The following is a 23,155-nucleotide window of genomic DNA, read 5'->3' as shown; positions in this document are numbered from 1 at the left end:
CACGACCTCCTGCATACAAGGCGAGGTAGTTAACATCTCCTGGCCACCGTGGCGCCCAATAAGCAGGACGTAAACCTGCCGGTTGACGGCCTTGGTAACACGAGGCGTGGGTTACTTAGCGGACAGATCGCCACGACGGCAGACGGAATGAGAAGACGCATATGGCTGGCCAGGAGGCTTGCAGACAGGACGATCGGATAAGCCAGATGGATTGCTGGTTGACTCGATTACAACACACACACACACAAAGACAAAGACCCCTCCCTCCCCGTACGGCCTCTATAAACTGTTGGGGCAAGGGCTGTTGAATGCCGGGGGGGGGAGGGGGGGCTGGTGGTGTGGCCGGCACTGCACGAAAATCGGATGTTGAGGAACCCAGGATGGATTGCAAAGCAGGCCAGCCTGAATGAATTCATGTTTCTAGCCGGCCCAAGTGTTGCTGTAATGCAGTCCACGTTCCACACTGCCCAATACAAAATCAAGACGAAGATCCCTCCCCCACCCCCGCACAGCACAGCGCGCTCGTCGCTACACTACCACGAGTTTTTTTTATCGACCGTAGATTGAAAATTAATTTCCTTCTGAACTGCTTTTTGCGTTAAGTGTGTTGTCCTTCAGCCACATCTCCGATTAGCACGGGTGGCTACGTATGGTGCAAAAGAAGTTCAACATGCATACATGGCTCTCCACAGTAAAAACAAAGATCCTCTGTATAGCCTGTAACAGGCTGTTGGGGCAAGTGCAGTTCGCGAGCACCTATGAAGGCCGGCAAGGCACACGAGGTGGTATAGAGTGGGCCAGAATCACGCCCGACCGCCTTTGTCTCCGCAATGCTAAAGTTTACAAACCGCACCGGGTACTCGTTTAAGGCTGAGACGACCTAGGGGAGTTCCAAAACCGGTGCAGGTATTCGTCCCCAACGTTGGCTGCGAGCGGGAATCGAACTGGGGCCGTCTGGTCTGCGGCGCAGTGCGCTAACCGCTGCGCCACCGCTCCCCACACTCCCCCAATACACGCGGACAATGCAATGTTCATTCACAAACCGACCCAGGCTAAGGAGGCTCTCTCCCCCACAACCTTCCCACCACCCCCACCCCCCCCCCAGGAACCACAACCCCACATCCCTCCCGGCTCTCCCATCGTCCCGTGACTCGCACGCAAACAGGATGCACCCACCAGGAAAGTGGCAACGGGGTTGTGCGTGGGGATTTTCAACCACTTGTGACCACCCGCGGATTGTCCGCACCCCCCCACCACCACCCCAACTCATCCCGCCGCAGCATCCCTCTCGAATCCCCCTTGAGCGAAGGCAGTCACCACCACGCTTCCTCGCTAACGCTTCCAACACCAGTGACGATTATTTTTAACCGGTCCTGGGCCTCCCCTAGGTCGACTCAGCCTCAAATGAGTACCTGGTGCAGTGCGTAAAAACATCGCCACTAGGGAGACAAAGGCGGCCGGGCTTGGTTGCTGGCCACCCACCCGTTCGTGGGCCTTTATAGGTGCTCGCTAACAGCACTTGCCCCTACAGTCTGTTAAGGCTATACGGGGGATCTTTGTCTTTGTATTGTTTTGTAGGGGGTGAAAGCCAAAGGGGTGTTGAGATTCCAATTCGGCCTTTGCTTTGGAAAGGATTCCCCACCCCTCTGCGAAATGATGAGCCGAGGGCGCGACTGTACTTTGCTATTATTTTTTTTAACTAAATTCTGCCCAACACATGGGGTCCATAAGTGGTGGCCCACATGGGTGACCGACTTTTCTTGAATTCGACGGTGGCATCTGTTTTCCTACATCTGTAGGTTATTTAGAAAAGGCCTACTTTATTTAAGCGCGTTCTTACGTTTAATGATCGCCAAACGAGGGGATAAAGGAGACGTCGGTAGATGGACCGGCTTTGCGATTTTGCGCGTTTCATAAAAACAACCAGCAACCGCTCGCCCGGGCGCGACAAAAAATGGAGTGCGACAAAAAATGGAACGCGACAAAAAATCTGTCGCGGTCCCCCGCTTCTTTACGACGTCGAAATGCGTTCCAGAGGAACCTGGCGTCGTAAAATCGGAGTCTCATATTCCCACAGACGCATTAGAAAACAATAGAAACACCACTTTTCGGCGTGTTTATTTTTCCCTTTGTCCACCGTTTCTAACGGGGTTTAAATCGGTAATCATCATCCAGAATAGAAACACTAGAGGAATAACAAAAGGCTCCGCGCCACGTCACGTCGGAAACCAGGCGGAAGATGCGATCGCAAATCAGGTCTCCACGCCGCAAATCGATCCGTTGGTGGCGGCGTTACGTACATGTCGTAAATGTGGATCGGCCGTAAAAATCGGACCGTCGCAAACCGGAGACCGCTCGTACATTGATAAGACTGCACCGATGCACGATCCCGCTGGAGTGTCACACCAAGGTACTGGACACACGAACAAAAAAAACACACCCCACCGCTAAGGTATTAATTCTAGATTTGAAGCTTTCGTGACTGCAAGGATTCATATTCTTAGGTTTTTTTCGGTAAATTCACGTAGGCAAAAAATTAAAATTAATAAAAGTAAAATAAAAATAAAATAAAAATCACGACGTTTTGGAGGCAAAACAAGCTTCGTCTTTTTTATTTTATTTTAATTTTACTTTTATCAATTAAAATTTTTTTACCTACGTGACTTTACCGAAAAAACCTAACAATACGCTAAGGTATTATCCACGTTTGGTCCCGCACTTTATCTTGGACTCAATCCCAGCTCTAACAATTAAATATCGGTTCGAGTGTCGAGCGACGAACATTACTCCCACGCAGAGAGCAGCCGGAGGAGTGCCGCCCGCCTCTAAAACCCTGCGACGGAACCCGGAGGTCGCTTGAAGCGCCGTCTCTGCGAGAGATCCGAGTTGACAATGTCGTTTCGTGGCACGACACGCCGACACGCCGCAGGTCGGAATCACAATTGGGGGGGGGGGGGTGGGATAAACCACCGCTGCTGCCACCAAGCCTTGCTAAAAAATTAACTCGTAAAAACAACGTTTTTCACTATAAATCCTTTATATGCGTGGCATCGGTTTTATTTTATTATTCATTTATGTTTTTCTTGAGTAAGAGTTTCATTTTTATCACATTGGTATTTTAAATTAAATATGAAAAAAAAATTTCCCTAAAAGTGTCAAATTTTAGAGAATTTTTTTTTCACGAAAATAAATTGTCACGCACAACGAGTCTGCGTGCAAAAATGTCAGCTCGATTGGATCACGGGAAGTGGGTTAAAAAACGACCGAAAGATTTGCACGGTCGTAAGCGCGCAAGCAAGCAAGCAAGTGAACTTAATATAAAGGATTTAAAAATAAACCATCGCGGGTCTTAAGCCCCAGAAATCGAAGCAACATTAAAGGAGAGCCGTGCTAGCGAGGAACATGCACTGCTAGCGGATAATTTAGCTTGACGGCACGTTTACTGTCCGACTCGCGATGATGACTCGTTTCTTCCCCACCCCGAGGGAATCCGACCTAAATAGACGCTCGTAAAATCCGGCAGAGAGACACCGGTGGGGGCCTGGGTGGAAGTTTATTTTGTGTTTGTCCTCTGGGCATTTAACGGAGGTGATTTATACTTGTAACAAATGCGGGCAACATATATTTAGATTCATTTATACGGTTATACACGCCACAATATTTCAACACAAACGCCATCCTCTCGCGAGCCATGCCACTGCCGCTTTTACGTTCAAACCAATTTAGTATTTGTCGCACGAGCCAAAACGCTTTCACAGCGAACTTAATTTGGAGCTTTCGTGACGGCAGGAATTACTCTTTGGTTCTTTCTATGTGCCTATGTTTGTCTCTCTCTATGTATCTCTGTGATATCTGTCTGCTTATATGTCTGTCTATAGGTCTCTGGTTCTGTGTTTTATCCCTCTCTCAAATTTAGCATTCTCAGGAAGAACGTAATCAACCAGGTAGGGTGTTGACTGTTATGTTATCCGACTCTCTGTTGTATTACATTACATTTCTAAGTATACTAGATTTGTGTTTCTATTTCATTTATACCTGATGACGATTGCTTGTGTTGCAATCGAAACGTCGTATGCTTTAACAGCTACCCAAACTTGAACCACATTGTTAACCCACCGTCAAAGTTGCCGCACCAACGCAACGAGCACAGCCTCGCTCGCTACCGAAATCTCAAAGATCACACGCGCCAATGACAAAAGGTCTGCCATCAAATTCCCGTTTGACCCCGACGGAATATTAAGGGGCTCTATCCGGGAGAGCACCGAGGGGTTCGTTTGGCCAGTTCTGCCTCTCGCGGGAGTTTGGCTTCGTGTGGGAGGAAACCAATTCCCAGATTTTGCGTCGCTTTTTAAACTTTCCTCCGGTTTGCTTAAGAAGCAAAGCGCTTGGCGCGTATTTCCCTACCGGCCCCCCCCGCCCCGCCGCGGTAACGTGACAATTGGCTCTGGAAGCTGGCGTGGAGGGATATAAATTTTGATTTAACACTTTCACGACTGCAGGAATTCATATTCTTGGTTCTTTCGGTAAAGTCACGTAAATAAAAAAAAAAATACTAAAATTAAATTCAAATAACAATTTTTTTATAATAAAAATAAAAATTCTAAAATTTAACATAATAAAAGCAAAAAACCACAATAAAAAAACATTTGTTAAATATAATTACAAATAAAAAATGTATTTGAAAAGCAACATTTTACTTAAATTTAATTGTATTATTATTAATATTATTTTTTCTATCTAGGTGACTTTACCAAAAGAACCAAGAAATTGGAGGGCTATCCTTAAAAAAATATATATTTTACATTACGCAACTACGCGACCCAAATGAAAGCCAATCATAAAACAGAATAAGAAGCATTGTTACGTCTCTAGAAATGCACTTCTTTCAACTAAGAGGAATTAAGAAACCACTGGGGGACGGGCAACAACGGTGGAAACTTTCCACCTGCTGCGAGCGCCGGCGAGCAGCGCGGCCATCGCCGTTTCCCCTCCTGAACCTCGTGCTGCGAAGACGATCGAGCGAGCGGAAAGCCTCGACAGCCGGGCTCCGCTCGCCACTGCCACTACGGCCCGCAGCGGCGGCGGGGGGAGCACGACACGCGGGCGGGGGACGCACGGCGGCCCCCGCTGCCGGAGGCCGGAGGGGCAACTCCCGACAGGGGCCCCACACCTGCTGAACCGACGACGGAGAGAGGAGATGCCGCCATCGCCGCCGCTCGGTTGTTCGCGGGAAGGAAAACGCGGGAGAGGGGACGCCGCGTTTGAAGGCTCCGTCTGCATTCGCGGAGGCGCTATGTCGCTCGCGGGACCTACACAATGGTGACGGTGCGATTAAAAACGCAAGCAGCCGTCCTCAGGTGATTCAGACGCGGTCTTTCCGACAGCCCTGTTCTTCACCTGAGGACGGCTGCTTGCGTTGTGGCCGAAACGTCGTGAGAATTGTATTTCATTGTGTTTTATTTTTATTATTTTATTACTTCCCTTCTACGTGACTTTACCGAAAGAACCAAGAAGATGAATCCCTGCAGTCACGAAAGCTTTAAATCGAAATTTGCACTAAATTTTTTTACGATTGATAACCAAAGTGGTGTAAGGCCGCACTCAAGGTTAAGAACCACTGCCCCAGACAGTGCTTGGTGGAGCAGATAGCAGATGACAGACGAGATTGTTTCGTGGACTTTATCTCCCCCGCCACCCCCCCCAGATTTGTGTTTGCTTTACCCGTGACACAATAGTGGTGGTGGTAGTGGGAACTAGAGCCTGAGCAATGGGCCTATCAAGCCGTCCATCGATTTGGTAGAGAATTACACCTGGGCCCGGGTGTTACGAGAGTTGTCAAGCGGCACGTGGCAGCAAAAACCTCCGCCCGGCAGACCGTGCGAGGGCAAGCAAACCTCGCGGGGGGGGGGGGGTGGGGGATGAAGTGAAATCGTCAATATGATTCAAAACTCGAAGCACAGAACCGACAATGCCCAAGACAAACAGCTCAGCTGGAGGGGGGTGGGTGGGGAAAGACTAAAGATACCACCCCTTCCTCCGCCTTCTGTCGTAACCGGCACCTGTCTCCAAAATCCTCCGACCCTTCATCTCCTCCCCCCCCGTATCTCCGCGTACTCATGCGGACACGTGCAACTGTCAAGCACAGCAAGACGTCCACCCCCCCCCCGCTTCGTCACCCGTCTTTCGCTGCCTGGGCCCCTCGCTCGCAACGACTTTTCCTCCGATCTTCGCTCGGATCTCTGCGTGCCGTGCTCACCATCTTTACAACCGCCTCCGCCCCATGATTACTACGTATAGTCATTTTGGCGGTGTCATTTTAACAAATTTGGCAAACTCGGACGCCGGCACACAACGGCCTACTCTTGCGAAGCACGTCACGGGATCTTTAACGTCCCACTGGGCAGGAGACTGGGCGGTTTTAACGGTTACGACACACACACCGCAGTGATAACCGGGGCTGCCGCTGGATTCAAACCACGAACGTCTGCATGAACGCGCCGGCCCCCCCAGGCCATTGGCCTAATGACGTGACGTCACGGGGCCCCAAGCATCCCTGAGCTCGACTCAAACCCTCTCCAAATGTTTTTTATTTCACCAGGTAAGGCCCACCGACCAATGTAGCACTTTTCAGAAGCGATTCGGCCACAAATGATAGCTCAACGAGAAGTGGATGATCTCGATTTGAAGCTTTCGTGACTGCAGGGATTAATCTTCTTGGTTCTTTCGGTAAAGTCACGTAGAATGGAAATAATAAAATAATAAAAATAAAACATAATAAAATAATTCTCACGACGTTTCGGCCACAACGCAAGCAGCCATCCTCAGGTGAAGAACAGGTCTGTCAGAAAGACAGCGTCTGAATGAACTGACCACAGGGAAAACACGCAAACTCATTCAGATGCTGTCTTTCTGACAGACCTGTTCTTCACCTGAGGACGGCTGCTTGCGTTGTGGCCGAAACGTCGTGAGAATTATTTAATTATGTTTAAATTGTTTTATTTTATTATTTCCCTTCTACGTGACTTTACCGACAGAACCAAGAAGATGAATCCCTGCAGTCACGAAAGCTTTAAATCGAAAAGTAATCAAATACTCCAAACGCGCAATGTCGATTCCAAATGTGGAGGGAAAAACACGGAGAACCCGGGGAGAAAAATCCGCTTGACCACCGGGAAAACACGCAAACTCCAAATATTCGGCAGGCGTCAGGGTCGGGATCGAACCCACGACCTGCTGCATACCAGGCGAGGTAGTGGCACCCAACAAAACCCCCTCCCCCCCCCCCAACGTCTCTCTCTTGCCCTCTCTATTATCGTCCTATCTTGGCTCTCTTCTCCAGGGGCATCCCATGACAAGGGAGGGGGGGGGCCGGCATTTCCAGTTCGAGCTCCAACACATCCGCCTGCAAGGGCTTCTGCCAAAGCTGCATGCAGGGGGTCTGCTCGTGCAGAGGGAGGGGAGGTGGAGGGGAGGGTGGCAAGGAGTTACGTTGAAACTCCCCCCCCCCCCCCAGACTATTTATTTATTCCCCACCACCACTCCCTTGACTCGCAGTTAAAAAAACAAAGACAAAGATCCCCCGTGTAGCCTTGACAGGCTGTAGGGGCAAGTGCTGTTAGCGAGCACCTATGAAGGCCGGAACGGTACACGAGGGGGGTGGGTGGCCAGCACCACGCCCGACCGCCTTTGTCTCCCCAGTGGCGATGTTTACACACCGCACCAGGTACTCATTTAAGGCTGAGTCGACCTAGGGGAGGCCCAGGACCGGTTCAGATAATCATCACTGGTGTTAGCCGTGAGCGGGAATCGAACCCGGGTCCCCAGGTTCATAGCGCAACGCGCTAACCGCTACACTACCGCCAGCAACGTAACACTATAAATATATAAAAGCACAAGCGGGGTGAGGGCTCGTTTCGTGCGTCGATCAGCTTGCCGATCAGCTCGCCGTCGTGCGTGGCTATTTACGAGTCAGACAGCTCGATGAGCCAAAGCGAGGAGGGTTTAGCTCATGGGCGGCGTGGCACAGTGGCAACACTCGGCGCCTCGCAGCAAAGTAGCGCCAGGGTTACATTCCCATCCCTGGGGGGGAAGGGTCGCACCTATCCACGTGGAGTTTGCGTGTTCCTCCCCCCACCTGGTCTGCGTGGGGTTTACCTGCGGGGGCTCACCGCAGCTTCTGCCCATAGCTGAAACGGAACGGAACGACGTAAGAAGTGTTCGTGCCCAGAAATATCCACAATGCCGAAAGCATTTTACCTGCATACAGTATTACTCGATTTGGATCGCACACACACACACACAGCAGTATCGCCCCCCCGACTGCGACAAACGTGTTTACTTGGGCTTGTTTTGGTAAACAGGCGTACTAATGTTATTGTAATCGATTGAGCCGTGCAATTCTTATTCATCACAAAGTGACATTTCTATTAAGGGTTGATGACCCAAGCGGTAGCACGAAAATTAATGCATCCTTTATACGAACATTGATTTTAAACAGCAATGTTCATACAATGCCCATTGGACAAAATAAAGGATTTCATCGATTCCAGAACCGACTTTTTAACACCTCGCGGCGAATGGTAGTGTCCCTTCTAACGGCCGTAACAGTGACGAGAACCCATTTACATCCATCGTAAATACGAACGGGGAAACATCGATTCCAACGCACGCGATTGAGTGCGCGTATCGCGAGCTCAAGCATCCAACTTGCTTCGTCTTTTTTTTTTAATCCTTTATATTAAGTTCGCTTGCTTGCTTGCTTAGGACCGTGCAAATCTTTTGGTCGTTTTTTTAACCTACTTCCCGTGATCCAATCGAGCTGACATTTTGCACACAGACTCGTTGTGCGTGACAATTTTCGTGAAAATTTTTTTCCAAAATTTTACACTGTTTAGGGAAAAATAAATAAATATTTAATTACCAATTGCTTAATGCTGGCAGACAATCATCTGACCCATAGGTGGTAGCCATCTCAAGCCAGAGGACGAGAGGACTCTAGCCGCCACGCATATAAAGGATTTAGAGTGAAAAACTTTGTTTTTACGGGTTAATTTTTTCTCCAGTTTCCTCCGCTGTGCTATCGGTGTCAAGCGAAGACGAATCCCGTTCGGCGCGAACTCTTGCACAGCGGAATCGGACATTACAGAGCTGCTACCGAGATCTCGTCCAAATCATCGAAGAATCGACAATCGTCGTGTGAGTCTATGGGTCTCCGTGTGAGTCTATGGGTCTCCGTGTGAGTCTATGGGTCTCCGTGTGAGTCTATGGCTCTCTGCGTGAGTCTATGGCTCTCTGCGTGAGTCTATGGGTCTCTGCGTGAGTCTATGGGTCTCTGCGTGAGTCTATGGCTCTCTGCGCGAGTCTATGGGTCTCTGCGTGATTAGATGTATGTTGAACTTCTTTCGTACCGTAAGTAGCCAACCATGCGGGGGAATGCCAAAAAACAACACTTAATATATAGAGGACCGCAGAACTTGGGGTGTGGAGTTTGTCTCCACCTGACTGCGGGGCTGCCATTAGCACTTGTCTGTGTGGTTCCTCGCGCTTCCGAGTCCTCTCTCACAGATAGAGAGCGTGAGTCTGTGGGTCTCTGTGCGAGTCTGTGGGTCTCTGTGCGAGTCTGTGGGTCTCTGTGTGAGTCTATGGGTCTCTGTGTGAGTCTATGGGTCTCTGTGTGAGTCTATGGGTCTCTGTGTGAGTCTATGGGTCTCTGCGCGAGTCTAATAGATAGAGAGCGTAAACAGAGCAGCGCGGTACAACGTGAAACAAATTACCAATGTGAAATTACAACCCACCGAAAGCGCAAGTTAAATCTTGTTTTTTTTACCGGATCATCGAACTTAAAGCGAACACAGAGGGATAGGAATGTAAACAACATCCGCCCGTTTTCGAACGCAGATCGAAATCTGTTGTTTGAAAATACGCAAGGCCACCACCGACGCCACAAATGTTACCCAACGTATTGTTGTACCCTCTCGTAAACTCAACTCCGTACGCGCACGCGGGTGCATCACGCCGGACGGTACGCGGTACCGCGCATGCGGTCTCTTGGCGCAACCGCGCGATTGTGTGCATGTGTAGAGAAGTTCCGACGGACGTACTCGTAGACGGAGGTAAGTTAAGGGCTTCCGCCAGGGTTTATTAAAGCTTATCAATAACACACAGCACACAACTCCCAGGGGCTAGGGGGGTCCTACTCTGAGTCCGGGTCCCTGCCGGCTAGCTCCGGTCTCTCTCTCTCGTGTCGGATCGTGGACTCTGCCGACTCCACCGAGCGGAGAGAGAAGCACCTCTACGGCTACCACCAGCTTCTCCCCAGACTCCCTATTCGATCCCTCTCTCTACCCCTGGTTCCCTCTTCACCCTTCTTACTCTACCCGTTCCTATAGTGACCCCGCTTACGTCACGGGGTCTCCCTTAAGTACCCTAGGAGACGTGACGTCATCGCACTGAACGGCACACCTGACGTCACATCCCCATTTTACTCGGCGTGCGCGAATACGTCGCGCACGCCGAACGAACTAAGAACGACGGGAAATAAGATTCCATTTCCCCCCACTGGGAGATTCGATTTTGTATGCCTGCTATCAAGGAGCATTGCCCGAAATGTTGGCAAATGTGCCGAGCGTTTATTAACCAATGCCAACGCAGTCAAATTTTTTATTTCATTAAATACTCCAATGCGGTAAATGTAGCAGCCTCTAGTGGCTGCCGGTATCATCTTCTTGGAAAGAACCAAGAAGATGAATCCCTGCAGTCACGAAAGCTTTAAATCGAAATTTAACTGCCGGTATCATGCGAACCCATCACACGCTCATCCAAATCCACGTATTCGTACGCGCACCACTCCCTCCATGCGTGCATCGTGAGCTCGTATTAATAGACGTGGCAATGCGGTCGCAGAACCCCGCTAATACTTACTGTCACTAAATGGGTACTTTTCATTCAAATATCAAAATGGCTTTTGTTCAAACCAAGGCAATCGCAGGCTGGGTTTGCCCTCATTAAGTCACTGCACCGACAACTGTTATATTGAGTTTTTTTTTTTATAGATTTGAAACTTTCGTGACTGCAAGGATTCATACTCTTCGGTTTTTTCGGTAAAGTCACGTAGGTAAAAATAAAATAATAAATGAAAATAAATCAATTAAATCACGACGTTTCGGAGGCAACACAAGCTTCCTTCATCAGGTGTAAAAAGGCACAGCAAAATAACTACAATAACTAAAATAACTAGTTATTTTACAATAACTAAAATAACTACAGTATTTTGCTGTGCCTTTTTACACCTGATGAAGGAAGCTTGTGTTGCCTCCGAAACGTCGCGATTTAATCGATTTATTTTCATGTATTATAATTTAATTATTTGCTATTTTTTACCTACGTGACTTTACCGAAAAAAGCTAAGAGTATCGACTCAAGAGTTATTTCATACTCGGTTCTCAAAACCGGTGAGCCGAGTTCGATACCGGGCCACGGCTAAAACCGGCGGCGAGTAATTATCTGCACTGGGCTCCCCCCCCATTCACTGACCCACCACCTTCGCCAGCAAGCAGAGATCAAACAAACCCCCACGATATTTCGATTTAAAGCTTTCGTGACTGCAGGGATTCATCTCCTTGGTTCTTTCGGTAAAGGTCACGTAGAAGGGAAATAATAAAATAATAAAAATAAAACATTATAAAATACAATTCTCACGACGTTTCGGCCACAACGCAAGCAGCCGTCCTCAGGTGAAGAACAGGTCTGTCGAGACGACAAGTGAAGAACAGGTCTGTCGAGAAGACAGAGTCTTCACCTGAAGACGGCTGCTTGCGTTGTGGCCGAAACGTCGTGAGAATGATTTTATTATGTTGAATTTTTATTATTGTATTATTTCCCTTCTACGTGACTTTATCGAAAGAACCAAGAAGATAAACCCCCACGACGACGCCTGACAACGCTTTGTGCCAAAGCCCTCACCCGGCAGAGGATTGACAAAAGGACTGCCAAGTTAACGCTGGTGAACACCGTTGACGCGGAGCGCGCGTGTGACGGCGCCGGCCAGGGCTGGATCGCAGCCACAGATTGTCCCTTGCACGTGGAGATATGAAATTAATACCCGTCCCTTTCATACTCCCCCAACTGGGAAAATGACGGCAAAGTATGTAATCTCGTTGAAAAAAGTATAGGGATTACGAGCGGCAAATATAGGACAGTTAGCGTGCGTCCGTATGCGAAGGCTTTTGTAGAATCGGCAACAAGAAAGTGCTTCGATTGAAGATATGACTTCTTTCAAGTTATAAAATTGCAACGATAATAATACCGCCAATGATTTTCCGAGGAAATCCTCTTCGAGTGTTAATACCCCTTTCCAGCAGGGCCCTACCAACCCAAGCACGTGAAATGTGCATTCCACTGGTTCCAGCAAAAGCCTCCACCGTGGGAGTAGTTTCGCCTGCTCTTCAATGCTGGCCAAACGCCTCCGCAGAGGTGGGAGTGTACCCACACTTTACCCCACCGCCACGCTCTCGACCTGCCGAACAACTTGCCAGAGGGTTGCACCCATTCACGCCACCGGGTGGACGGAGGCGCCCGGTAGGGAGGGATGTGTAACGAACCCGCGGCACCCTGTCGACTGCCACGCGCCGGGAAATCAAATCGAACCGGGGCACCCTCTCTAGATTACGAGTCCAGCGCGCGAACCATTACTGGCACAGCGCCCCATTACGCAGCACGGTGCGTTGTCTTGCACGACGGTACGGGGCGAACGCAGAACGCAGTAACCCCGACACGGAGCTTGTAACACACACACACACTCACTCGCGCTCCGCTTTGCGCGCTGTCGCAACCGACGGCGACTTCGAGCGCTCGCGGCGATTCACAACTCGGCGCGAGTCACCGACCGCAGCGCGTTTCGCCGACCACGAACCGCCGCCCTCCTCCGCCAGCGAGAGAGGAGCCCAAAAGTAAACACGGGGGGGGGAGGTGTAAAAAATAAATCGCACACGCCCCTCTTGAGCGGTGAGTCAGCTCCGCCGGTCGAGAGGAGACCTCTCCGCGGCTCTCCGCGTCGTCGTCGCACGGACGAGTGCCCCTGCCCCGCGCGAGATCCTGCGTGACTCAACCGGCGGTACGGTGACCGCCCCCCCCCCACACCTTCCCGTGCTTGCGCGCAGGTGAACACGCGGACCCGCGCGCCAAACGTGGGCACGGCCCCGCCGCCGCCAACAACAGTCCACGGCGGTCGTGCCGCGGCCGCACGTCGTGTCGGTCGGGCGCCGCGACACGTCGACACGTGGTCGCGGGCTGGGTACGAGCACAATCCCAGGCAGCAAGCGTGCCGAGTGGGATCCTCGAGGTGAAGTGGCGATGTCTGCCGAGACTCGAGAGAGCAAGCAGCGAATCGCCACGGGGATGCGAGCGCCGCACGGCTACTCGGATCTCAAGTGGGTGTGCCCGTGCCACAAGTTGCCTTTTGCATTCCTCCCCGCCAGCGTGATGCAAAGACGCGTGGCAAGTGTCATCAGAGGCTGGGCTCGTATACCAGCTTAGAACTGCTGAAATAATGTATACACTTGATTTACTCGTAGAGGCTCAGAATCAAGTTTAAGGGTTTAGCGAGGGTCATTGCATGTTTGGTCAATTTCATTTTAAGCAAGCAGCGTTTTGACTCGAGGTTGACAAAAGCTCCTGGAAGGATGCTCAAGGTTAAGTGTCAACGTCCGATGGGACTCGCACAACCAGACCAAGTCACCACTAGGGTTCATAGGGTTCAGCGTTCGTAACCGAGACCCACACAGGGGCAGTTGGCACAGTAGTGCAGTTCAGAAGCAGAATCTTTCATACTGGAGAAATCCGAAAAGCTATAAAGCTCTTTGTCAGATGTCCAGTGGGCGCGGGTCAGAAAGTTACCACAATAAGCAGAATAGGGAAGGAAAGAAAATTGCTAAAATTAAGTAAGTAAAATAGACGAAGCATGTAAGTTCAAACCGGCCCATGATAACATGGGTCCTGGTACAAGGGATGCAAGGGGGGGGTTAGGAGTGGGCACAGGGGCACCCTCTGTGTGATGGGGGGGGGGGGCATCCCCCGTCTGATGTGACCCTCCTCTCCGTGAACCGGCGCTTGTGTCCCTCCGACCTCGGGGCAGTTGCACCGCCTGCCAGAGGTCGCAACCGGGTACCCGATACCCGTACCCTACCCGATACCTGGCTACCCGTACCTGGCCAGGTACGGGTACGCGTTTGCGACCCTGGTGCGGCCGGGTACGGGTACGGGTAGGCCGTGAGTCACTGGTGAGTAACCGTTTGTCACTCATTTCGGGTAGGGTACGGGTACGGGTAGGGTACGGGTACCCATTTGCGACCCTGGTGCGGCCGGGTACGGGTAAGGAATCAAAACCCGTTTGCGACCTCTGCCGTCTGCACACGCGACGGCTCCGCCCGGCCCGCCGCCCAGAGACCATTTCGAGAGTGGCCCCAAGCAACAGGGAGGGGACCGCCCCAGCAACGAGTCAACACTCCGGTGGTAACCGAGCCCTTGTGCTCACCTTGTACACCTGTCCGTACGTCCCATTGCCAACGACCTCCACCAATTCGAAGATGCCGGCAGGTTCCTGCGCGAGACAGATAAGGTCGCACAGATTAATATTCGCGTTGTTGAGGTCACCGTTTTTGCACGTTGCACTCGTAGACATGTGCGCACCGTAGACGCAATTCAACCACCGGTCAGGGTCAACATCCACTGCTGGATGAAGGCCTCATCCCCCCCCCCCATCCCCCACAAGCCGTCACCACCTCTCACGATCCCGCGATGCGACGGTCGACCCGCCGGCCTGCTCCTTGACTACCGTCGGCGTTGAGTCCGGCGAGTTCCAACCTTTCGCTGCTCCTACATTGTTAAAATTCACCACCTTCTTGAGCGACATGTCCTGGGCCAAGCCCAATTGCGAATAGTTGTGGTGTCCTTCCACCGCACCTCCGATTCGCACGGTTGGCTACGTACGGTGAAAAAAGAAGTTCAACGTACATACACGTCGCGGACCCTCCCATGCTTTACAATGTACAGGCGTTATGCGTCTAACAACGATGCCCTTCATTTAGCCAATTAAGTCATCGCCGTGGGTTGGGGGGTCACTTACGTTCACGAGAGTTTGTTTGGCTTGCGATAGTAAACCGGAAAAGCCAGAGAAAAACCGTGCACACGTATATTTTTTTTGGGAGGTGGAGGGGTGGTTGGGTTCATACTGAAATTTCCACACAGATGGATTCAAGAACCCCAATGCTACAAAAGCGATCTTCCAGGCCACCTCACGGCTCAACCCCGCTACGAATAGGGAATGGACCCAGGCAATTTCCCATGCAAGTACTGACCAGGATAAAACAAAACCCCTTAAGGCTTCAGATACCAGAAGAGGGTCACAACATGTCGTTTACCGGGACAGCCACACAGTGGCTTGTCACATGCTAGACAAGCCAAATAACAAGAGCAGACATTTATCTTTTCATCGAATTCGGCAGTAAACATTAAAAACCCCTCAATACATCAAGAGCCGCACCGCACCGTGGTGATTACGAGATGGTGGTGGGTCCTTAATAACGTCACGGGAAGTGGTCCTTAAAGAATCGGCACGCGGCTCCAGAGCTGCAGGTTGTCGACCCCTGCTCATGGTAAACTGGGCTTCCATGGTGAACTGGACTCCCATGGTGAACTGGGCTTCCATGGTAAACTGGACTCCCATGGTCAACTGGACTCCCATGGTAAACTGGGCTTCCATGGTGAACTGGGCTCCCATGGTGAACTGGGCTCCCATGGTAAACTGGGCTCCCATGGTGAACTGGACTCCCATGGTAAACTGGACTCCCATGGTAAACTGGACTCCCATGGTAAACTGGACATCCATGGTGAACTGGGCTCCCATGGTAAACTGGACTTCCATGGTGAACTGGACTCCCATGGTCAACTGGACTCCCATGGTAAACTGGACTCCCATGGTAAACTGGACTCCCATGGTAAACTGGACTCCCATGGTAAACTGGACTCCCATGGTAAACTGTACTCCCAAGGTAAACTGGACTTCCATGGTAAACTGGACTTCCATGGTAAACTGAACTTCCATGATAAACTGGACTTCCACGGTGAACTGGGCTCCTATGGTGAACTGGACTCCCATGGTGAACTGGACAGTGGATTTTGCCACACTGCCCACGACGTAGCCCTGCATGCTGTGTGCATGACGGCCGCCCATCCAATCACTAGCCACGCTCATGGCCTGCTTAGCTTCTGACATCGGACAAGATAGGGCACATTCCAGGAGATCTCCGATCATGGGATATTGCTCTTATCACACATTCACAATGCAGTGTCTGTATTGAAGTGGCTTAAACAACACTCGTTCTACGGCATGTAGAGAGGCTTGTATTAAAAAAAATATACAGTTACCGAGCAAAGGCCTAAAGGAGCAACACTTCAAACAGCTAGCAACAAACAGCACTGTCGTAGTGGTCATCGGATAAGAGTTGTAACACGTTTTTCTTGGGGAAAAGAGACGATGGGAAGGAATTCCAAAGTGGGGCAGTGAGAGGCAGATGAGAAGCATTGTGACCTGCAGTGTGGTGAGTGGATGGATGAGTGGGTGAGTGAGCGAGTGGGTGAGTGAACGAGTGGGTGAGTGGGTGAGTGAATGAGTGAACGAGTGGGTGAGTGAGCGAGTGGGTGAGTGAGCGAGTGGGTGAGTGAGCGAGTGGTTGAGTGAGCGAGTGGGTGAGTGAGCGAGTGGGTGAGTGAGCGAGTGGGTGAGTGAGCGAGTGGGTGAGTGAGCGAGTGGGTGAGTGGGCGAGTGGGTGAGTGGGCGAGTGGGTGAGTGGGCGAGTGAGTGAGTGGGCGAGTGAATGAGTGGTGAGCGAGCCAGTGTGTTGTGACCAGCAGTGTGGTGAGTGGATGGATAAATGAGTGGGTGAGTGAGCGAGTGGGTGAGTGGGCGAGTGGGTGAGTGGGCGAGTGAATGAGTGGGCGAGTGGGCGAGCGGGCGAGTGGGCGAGCGGGCGAGTGAATGAGCGGGCGAGTGAATGAGCGGGCGAGTGAATGAGCGGGCGAGTGAATGAGCGGGCGAGTGAATGAGCGGGCGAGTGAATGAGCGGGCGAGTGAATGAGCGGGCGAGTGAATGAGCGGGCGAGTGAATGAGCGGGCGAGTGAATGAGCGGGCGAGTGAATGAGCGGGCGAGTGAATGAGCGGGCGAGTGAATGAGCGGGCGAGTGAATGAGCGGGCGAGTGAATGAGCGGGCGAGTGAATGAGCGGGCGAGTGAATGAGCGGGCGAGTGAATGAGCGGGCGAGTGAATGAGCGGGCGAGTGAATGAGCGGGCGAGTGAATGAGCGGGCGAGTGAATGAGCGGGCGAGTGAATGAGCGGGCGAGTGAATGAGCGGGCGAGTGAATGAGCGGGCGAGTGAATGAGCGGGCGAGTGAATGAGCGGGCGAGTGAATGAGCGGGCGAGTGAATGAGCGGGCGAGTGAATGAGCGGGCGAGTGAATGAGCGGGCGAGTGAATGAGCGGGCGAGTGAATGAGCGGGCGAGTGAATGAGCGGGCGAGTGAATGAGCGGGCGAGTGAATGAGCGGGCGAGTGAATGAGCGGGCGAGTGAATGAGCGGGCGAGTGAATGAGCGGGCGAGTGAATGAGCGGGCGAGTGAATGAGCGGGCGAGTGAATGAGCGGGCGAGTGAATGAGCGGGCGAGTGAATGAGCGGGCGAGTGAATGAGCGGGCGAGTGAATGAGCGGGCGAGTGAATGAGCGGGCGAGTGAATGAGCGGGCGAGTGAATGAGCGGGCGAGTGAATGAGCGGGCGAGTGAATGAGCGGGCGAGTGAATGAGCGGGCGAGTGAATGAGCGGGCGAGTGAATGAGCGGGCGAGTGAATGAGCGGGCGAGTGAATGAGCGGGCGAGTGAATGAGCGGGCGAGTGAATGAGCGGGCGAGTGAATGAGCGGGCGAGTGAATGAGCGGGCGAGTGAATGAGCGGGCGAGTGAATGAGCGGGCGAGTGAATGAGCGGGCGAGTGAATGAGCGGGCGAGTGAATGAGCGGGCGAGTGAATGAGCGGGCGAGTGAATGAGCGGGCGAGTGAATGAGCGGGCGAGTGAATGAGCGGGCGAGTGAATGAGCGGGCGAGTGAATGAGCGGGCGAGTGAATGAGCGGGCGAGTGAATGAGCGGGCGAGTGAATGAGCGGGCGAGTGAATGAGCGGGCGAGTGAATGAGCGGGCGAGTGAATGAGCGGGCGAGTGAATGAGCGGGCGAGTGAATGAGCGGGCGAGTGAATGAGCGGGCGAGTGAATGAGCGGGCGAGTGAATGAGCGGGCGAGTGAATGAGCGGGCGAGTGAATGAGCGGGCGAGTGAATGAGCGGGCGAGTGAATGAGCGGGCGAGTGAATGAGCGGGCGAGTGAATGAGCGGGCGAGTGAATGAGCGGGCGAGTGAATGAGCGGGCGAGTGAATGAGCGGGCGAGTGAATGAGCGGGCGAGTGAATGAGCGGGCGAGTGAATGAGCGGGCGAGTGAATGAGCGGGCGAGTGAATGAGCGGGCGAGTGAATGAGCGGGCGAGTGAATGAGCGGGCGAGTGAATGAGCGGGCGAGTGAATGAGCGGGCGAGTGAATGAGCGGGCGAGTGAATGAGCGGGCGAGTGAATGAGCGGGCGAGTGAATGAGCGGGCGAGTGAATGAGCGGGCGAGTGAATGAGCGGGCGAGTGAATGAGCGGGCGAGTGAATGAGCGGGCGAGTGAATGAGCGGGCGAGTGAATGAGCGGGCGAGTGAATGAGCGGGCGAGTGAATGAGCGGGCGAGTGAATGAGCGGGCGAGTGAATGAGCGGGCGAGTGAATGAGCGGGCGAGTGAATGAGCGGGCGAGTGAATGAGCGGGCGAGTGAATGAGCGGGCGAGTGAATGAGCGGGCGAGTGAATGAGCGGGCGAGTGAATGAGCGGGCGAGTGAATGAGCGGGCGAGTGAATGAGCGGGCGAGTGAATGAGCGGGCGAGTGAATGAGCGGGCGAGTGAATGAGCGGGCGAGTGAATGAGCGGGCGAGTGAATGAGCGGGCGAGTGAATGAGCGGGCGAGTGAATGAGCGGGCGAGTGAATGAGCGGGCGAGTGAATGAGCGGGCGAGTGAATGAGCGGGCGAGTGAATGAGCGGGCGAGTGAATGAGCGGGCGAGTGAATGAGCGGGCGAGTGAATGAGCGGGCGAGTGAATGAGCGGGCGAGTGAATGAGCGGGCGAGTGAATGAGCGGGCGAGTGAATGAGCGGGCGAGTGAATGAGCGGGCGAGTGAATGAGCGGGCGAGTGAATGAGCGGGCGAGTGAATGAGCGGGCGAGTGAATGAGCGGGCGAGTGAATGAGCGGGCGAGTGAATGAGCGGGCGAGTGAATGAGCGGGCGAGTGAATGAGCGGGCGAGTGAATGAGCGGGCGAGTGAATGAGCGGGCGAGTGAATGAGCGGGCGAGTGAATGAGCGGGCGAGTGAATGAGCGGGCGAGTGAATGAGCGGGCGAGTGAATGAGCGGGCGAGTGAATGAGCGGGCGAGTGAATGAGCGGGCGAGTGAATGAGCGGGCGAGTGAATGAGCGGGCGAGTGAATGAGCGGGCGAGTGAATGAGCGGGCGAGTGAATGAGCGGGCGAGTGAATGAGCGGGCGAGTGAATGAGCGGGCGAGTGAATGAGCGGGCGAGTGAATGAGCGGGCGAGTGAATGAGCGGGCGAGTGAATGAGCGGGCGAGTGAATGAGCGGGCGAGTGAATGAGCGGGCGAGTGAATGAGCGGGCGAGTGAATGAGCGGGCGAGTGAATGAGCGGGCGAGTGAATGAGCGGGCGAGTGAATGAGCGGGCGAGTGAATGAGCGGGCGAGTGAATGAGCGGGCGAGTGAATGAGCGGGCGAGTGAATGAGCGGGCGAGTGAATGAGCGGGCGAGTGAATGAGCGGGCGAGTGAATGAGCGGGCGAGTGAATGAGCGGGCGAGTGAATGAGCGGGCGAGTGAATGAGCGGGCGAGTGAATGAGCGGGCGAGTGAATGAGCGGGCGAGTGAATGAGCGGGCGAGTGAATGAGCGGGCGAGTGAATGAGTGGGCGAGTTAGCGAGCCAGTGCAGTACAACCCAAGCGTGTACAACACTCCACGTGTACAGCACAGTACAGTATAACACGTGTACTGTAGGCAGACGCCAGCATGTACAGCACCAAAGACACTCGTTGACACTCCACACGTACTGTGTGCAGACTCCACCGTAGACACACACACAGTACAGACCACACACGTGTACACACATACCGTGTGTAGACCCTACCGTATACACACAGTACAGATAACACACGTGTACACACTATAACATACACACAGTACAGACCACACACGTACACACATACCCTATACACACAGTACAGCCCACACACACGTGTACACATATACCGTGTGTGTAGACCCTACCGTATACACACAGTACAGATAACACACGTGTACACACTATAACATACACACAGTACAGACCACACACGTACACACATACCCTATACACACAGTACAGCCCACACACACGTGTACACATATACCGTGTGTGTAGACCCTACCGTATACACACAGTACAGACCACACACGTGTACACACATACCGTGTGTAGACCCTACCGTATACACAGTACAATTCACACACGTGTACACACGTACTGTGCAGTCTACCCTATACACACAGTACAGCCCACACACACGTGTACACATATACCGTGTGTGTAGACCCTACCGTGTACACAGTACAAACTACACACATGTACACACTATGTGCAGACTATCACATGCACACAGTACAGACCACACACGTGTACACCCTACCGTATACACGCTGTAAAACACGACACAAGCGGGTACTTGCACGTCAAACACACACACAATCTCACACACAGTACACGGCGTGTCTAGAATACAGTGCGCACACACTAAGCACACACGTGGCAGCACTCCGACTGTAGGGCTCGTGTCTAAAGATTAAACAAGGACCCCCTCTAACAATACAATCGGTGTTATCCGTAACGACGACGAGATATACCGGTGGTGGGTGGGTGGGTGTGTGGTAATGGATGAATCGTTATTGTCAATCGACCACTACGAGTCGTGGAATCATACGAATGGAATGGGTGATGATGAGTGTGTGTTGCTGATGAACGATGGTGGTGGTGGTGATGATAACGCTGCTGCTGCTGATGATGATAACGTTGATGCTATTCTCATGATGGTGCTGATGACGACCAGGATGCTGATGCTGATCATGATGCTGATGATGATGCGGATGATTATCATGATGATGCTGATGATGATCATGATGATCATGATGCTGATGATGATCACGATGCTGATGATCACGATGATGATGATGATCACGATGCTGATGATCACGATGCTGATGATGATCACGATGCTGATGATGATCACGATGCTCATCATGATGATGATCACGATGCTCATCATGATGATGATCATGATGCTCATCATGATGATGATCATGATGCTCATCATGATCATGGTGCTCATCATGATGATGATCATGATGATGATCATGATGATGATGATCATGATGATAACGACGACGAGATATACCGGTGGTGGGTGGGTGGGTGTGTGGTAATGGATGAATCGTTATTGTCAATCGACCACTACGAGTCGTGGAATCATACGAATGGAATGGGTGATGGTGAGTGTGTGTTGCTGATGAACGATGGTGGTGGTGGTGATGATGATAACGCTGCTGCTGCTGATGATGATAACGTTGATGCTATTCTCATGATGGTGCTGATGACGACCAGGATGCTGATGCTGATCATGATGCTGATGATGATGCGGATGATTATCATGATGATGCTGATGATGATCATGATGATCACGAAGCTGATGATGATCACGATGATGATGATGATCACGATGATGATGATGATCACGATGCTGATGATCACGATGCTGATGATGATCACGATGCTGATGATGATCACGATGCTCATCATGATGATGATCACGATGCTCATCATGATGATGATCATGATGCTCATCATGATGATGATCATGATGCTCATCATGATCATGGTGCTCATCATGATGATGATCATGATGATGATCATGATGATGATGATCATGATGATGATCATGATGCTGATGATGATCATGATGATGATCATGATGCTGATGATGATCATGATGCTGATGATGATCATGATGCTGTTGATGCTGCTGATGATGCTGATGCTACGCACCCTGAGCGCTGCCAGGTCGATGTCATCCAGGCTTCTCGCTGGGGCGCTCTCGCTCGCCATCGCTCCTCTCCTGCAGCTCTTCGCCTGCTGCTGCTACTGCTGCTGCTACTACTGCTGCTGCTGCTACAGCTACTGCTGCTGCTTCAAGGGGTCAGAGTCTGCGAGCTCCTCTCTCAATCCTCTCCCTCGGGGCTGCGGACGCGCCGACCCGAGACGAGCACCGGCAGCTCGGAGGCGCATGCCGCTCCAGCGGCGCGTAGACTCCCTCCTCCTCCTCCTGCTGCCCCTCCTCCTCCTGCTGCCCCTCCTCCTGCTGCTGCTCGTGCCCCTCCTTCTCCTCCTCCTGCTGCCCCTCCTCCTCGTGCCCCTCCTCCTCCTGCTGCCCCTCCTCCTGCTGCTGCTCGTGCCCCTCCTTCTCCTCCTCCTGCTGCTGCTGCCCCTCCTCCTCGTGCCCCTCCTCCTCCTGCTGCCCCTCCTCCTGCTGCTGCTGCCCCTCCTCCTGCTGCTCCTCCTGCTGCTGCTCCTGTTTGATGCTCACCAACTCGGAGCTCTTCACCCCCCTCCCCCGCCGTTTCCTCCCGATCCTCCTCCTCACCGCTGTCCCCAGAAGCCACCCAACCTGGCTCCCTCCTGTTGCCCCTCCAGACGATGCTCCCTGCTGCTGCTCCTTGCTGCTGCTTGCTGCTGCTGCTGCTAGTGCTACTGCTGCTGCTACTGCTGCTGCTTGCTGCTACTGCTGCTGCTACTGCTGCTGCTGGGCTCTGGTTCCCCGAGCTGCTCGCCTTTGCTCGCGGCTCCCACTGCCGCTACCGATTTGATCCGCGATTCACAAAACCTCGTTCGCTCCTCCTCCCTCCTCCTCCACCTCCCTCCTCGCTCCTCCCTCCTCCACCTC

General features: G+C 52.5%; 1 protein-coding gene across 1 annotated transcript in view; it reads right to left on the bottom strand.

Moving 5' to 3' along the window:
- Window positions 1-22,564, bottom strand: part of LOC144950126 (mitogen-activated protein kinase kinase kinase kinase 4-like) — a 140,258-nt gene extending 117,694 nt beyond the window's left edge. The window contains exons 1-2 of the mRNA XM_078880187.1: window positions 22,261-22,564; window positions 14,531-14,596 (exon numbers count right to left, since the gene is read on the bottom strand). Coding sequence (XP_078736313.1) covers window positions 14,531-14,596; window positions 22,261-22,320 — 126 coding nt within the window. The 5' untranslated portion in view covers window positions 22,321-22,564. The remainder of the gene's footprint in view (window positions 1-14,530; window positions 14,597-22,260) is intronic.
- Window positions 22,565-23,155: the final 591 nt, after the last annotated feature.

The sequence above is a fragment of the Lampetra fluviatilis genome, chromosome 56 (genome assembly GCF_964198595.1).
Source record: "Lampetra fluviatilis chromosome 56, kcLamFluv1.1, whole genome shotgun sequence".
Taxonomy (NCBI): Eukaryota; Metazoa; Chordata; class Hyperoartia; order Petromyzontiformes; family Petromyzontidae; genus Lampetra; species Lampetra fluviatilis.
Note: the sequence above shows the minus strand (reverse complement) of the source record. Positions and strands in the feature narration are given on the sequence as shown.